The sequence below is a fragment of the Pygoscelis adeliae genome, unplaced genomic scaffold (genome assembly GCF_000699105.1).
Source record: "Pygoscelis adeliae isolate BGI_AS28 unplaced genomic scaffold, ASM69910v1 Scaffold58, whole genome shotgun sequence".
NCBI lineage: Eukaryota > Metazoa > Chordata > Aves > Sphenisciformes > Spheniscidae > Pygoscelis > Pygoscelis adeliae.
In genome coordinates this window covers 487,757-490,694 of record NW_008825564.1, presented here as the reverse complement: position 1 = coordinate 490,694, position 2,938 = coordinate 487,757, and the positions used below count along the sequence as shown (strand labels likewise).

General features: G+C 36.2%; 1 protein-coding gene across 2 annotated transcripts in view; it reads left to right on the top strand.

Moving 5' to 3' along the window:
• Positions 1-2,653, top strand: part of NT5C3A (5'-nucleotidase, cytosolic IIIA) — a 13,121-nt gene extending 10,468 nt beyond the window's left edge. For both annotated transcript variants that reach the window (XM_009332401.1, XM_009332400.1), the window contains 3 exons: positions 441-603; positions 1,075-1,275; positions 2,030-2,653. In XM_009332401.1, coding sequence (XP_009330676.1) covers positions 441-603; positions 1,075-1,275; positions 2,030-2,131 — 466 coding nt within the window. In that variant the 3' untranslated portion in view covers positions 2,132-2,653. The remainder of the gene's footprint in view (positions 1-440; positions 604-1,074; positions 1,276-2,029) is intronic.
• Positions 2,654-2,938: the final 285 nt, after the last annotated feature.

The window sequence follows — 2,938 nt, the reverse complement described above, 5'->3', positions numbered from 1 at the left end:
TTTTCAGGATTCCAAATCTGTTTTATGGTAATAATCCTATAGAAAGTCAAATATTTAAGCAAGGAAGATTGAAAGGAAATGTACAGCCTGATAGTAGCTAGAGAGAGTTCTACTAGTTGCTTGCTTTTTCTGGGGTGTTTGGGGAGGGGGAACTGTTTTTAAGTCTTTAAAACATGATTAGATGTTTTGGGGGGGGGAAATTATACAGCTCAAGACCAAACAAACAGCTTGATGCAAGAGTTTCTTACTCAAACTACGTGCCTTGTGTTAGATTGATGGTTCTTGCTAACCTGAAAAGGTGAGGCAAAGGAAATAAAGGGAAATGCTCAGGGAAAATTAATTTTCTTTTCTGAAGATGATGTGAAAGTCTTCTGAAAACTCTGACTTTTCTTGGCTTTCTTTATTTGAGATTTGATTTGTATTCACATCCTGTGTTACAGAGAAGGATACGAGAACTTCTTTGATAAGCTCAGTGAACATAATATTCCTGTGTTCATATTTTCTGCTGGGATTGGCGACATTCTTGAAGAAGTTATCCACCAGGCTGGGGTCTACCATTCTAATGTCAAAGTGGTTTCCAATTTCATGGATTTTGATGAAAATGTGCGTATGAAATAACACATTCTTATCAAACATGACTGTTTGTGGTATTTGGTAGCTATTTATATCTACTACAAGATGAACATTTTAATGCAACAGATGTAGCCATCTACCCTGCCACATAGAAAATGAGAATTGCATACTCAGCACTCCCCCAGGCAAAAAACAAGCGGAGGATAACAGTTCAAACACTGTTAGCGTGGTGTGACTAAGATAACATTCATTTCCTTTAACGACAACCTCACACTCCACCCAGTACAGCACTCCTCCTCCTCCTCCAAGCAGGGAGAATCGCTGTCTGTCTAGTCTTAACAGTGCTGTTACGGTCATTACGTTATTTAACAGTAATTTATCTTGTTCATCATTAGAGGTTACATAGTTCAATGTTAGTTCAAGAGTAGTATCACCTATTTCATTCTAGATTCTATCTTGTCTATATGATACTAGAAATAACTTCAGTGGGGTTTTTTATAGGGAATATTAAAAGGATTTAAAGGAGAATTGATTCATGTTTACAACAAACATGATGGTGCCTTGAAGAATACAGAGTACTTCAAACAACTAAAAGACAACAGTAATATCATCCTGCTGGGTGATTCCCAAGGAGACTTGAGTATGGCAGATGGAGTAGCAAATGTTGAACACATTCTTAAGATCGGCTATCTCAATGATAAAGTAAGTACCCTTACAACCTTTTGAACTTCGAGTGAAATACTGTAAGTTAGAAAGAGGTTCATTATAATAAGCTTCAGATATCAAACCAAGTGTTTGGCCGGTATTTGTTTTGAGATTTCAAATGTTTTTCATGGATTTCTTGCCTCGAGTTTTTTTTCTAACCCATAGGCTACAGAAACACAAATGTAAATTGCTTTGGGTTTTGTACTGAACTACTTCTGAAAAGATATTTTGTTGAGAAGTAAAATTCAGAGGCTAGAGAAATTAATTCTTTTGAATTCCTGGCTCCTCCCCCTCCTTTCAATACTGGATTGATAATTGAGCAAAATTATAATCTTCCAAATAAGAAATTTAGGCAGTATCTCCTTTTTTTTTTTTTTTTTTGAGGAGACACAGAACTGATTGTTTGCTAAGTTATAATGCACATCCGTTTGCATTCAGGAGAGAGAAAACTTCAGTTTTCTATTTCTCTCTGCCTTTTGGGAAGCTGAGGAAGTAGTTTTTCTTTCAGTATCTTTATGTATGAGATCCTGGACTAAACGTGAGGTATTACATGCTGGAATGCGCACACAGTTACAACAGGCTACTCCTACTCTGTCATCCTGTGGAATTCACTTGTAGGAGCGACACATATTTGCACGGCTCATTCCCTGAATTTGATGGAAAGACTGGGCAGCATTTTAATGACAAAAAGTCTTTCAATAATTAATTCTAAAACTAAGTGGGTCTTTCTCTTTATCCCTTCTGCAATTAGGTAGATGAGCTTTTGGAAAAATATTTGGACTCTTACGATATTGTCTTGGTGAAAGATGAATCCCTGGAAGTTGCCAACTCCATCCTACAGAAAATCCTGTAAATTGCAGGCTCAAGTCACTCCATTCCTTCCAGGAGGCAACTGGACAGAAGAGCGCACGTGTGCTATCTTAGATGTGTTTATTACTCATTTACAGAACTGTTTAATTTAATTTAAGACTTTTATCTTCATTTTGGTATTTCGAAATATACATGGTATCCATTGTCAACTAGAAGTTCCTTTTACTGCTCTTACGCTGTTCTTTATTGTCTCACACTCCTATTATAACTAGATTTCAATTGGATTTATAGATGTGATAAACTGCTGCTGATGGGATACTATGGTTCACTGTCTTTTAATCAGGCATTTCAGAGGAGCATTTTAGAAAAATGTGGCTATTTTGTAAAATTGAAGATGTAAACGTTCTGTGACTAAGCAGTGTGCGTTTGTGTTGCCTTTTCTTTTTTCAAAGAAGGTATTTCAGTCTCAGCTGTACTTTCAAGGATCTTACTCATATGCTACAGACTTTGACAGAAGTTTTTCATACATATATTTTTCTTCAGTAAAAATGCTTTATTCACCCAATTCAGGCAAAGTGTTTCTTCTTAATGGATTTTTGTATCGTTACAAAATATTCTATATCCTTACTGGTTTTTTATCCTTTGTGGAATGGGAAGAATGTTTTAAGTTAATATATCTGAGGTAAAGTTTCTCATCTTTGTAATAACAGATAGTTTCACGAGCTAATAGTACACAGCCATAACTTCAGCCCGTTTTCAGATCTTACTTTGTGTACTACTCCACTTCTAGCCAGCTGTTTCACGTCAAGGCTAGCACGGCTCGTCTAAAATAATCTCTCTTGGAATTCTC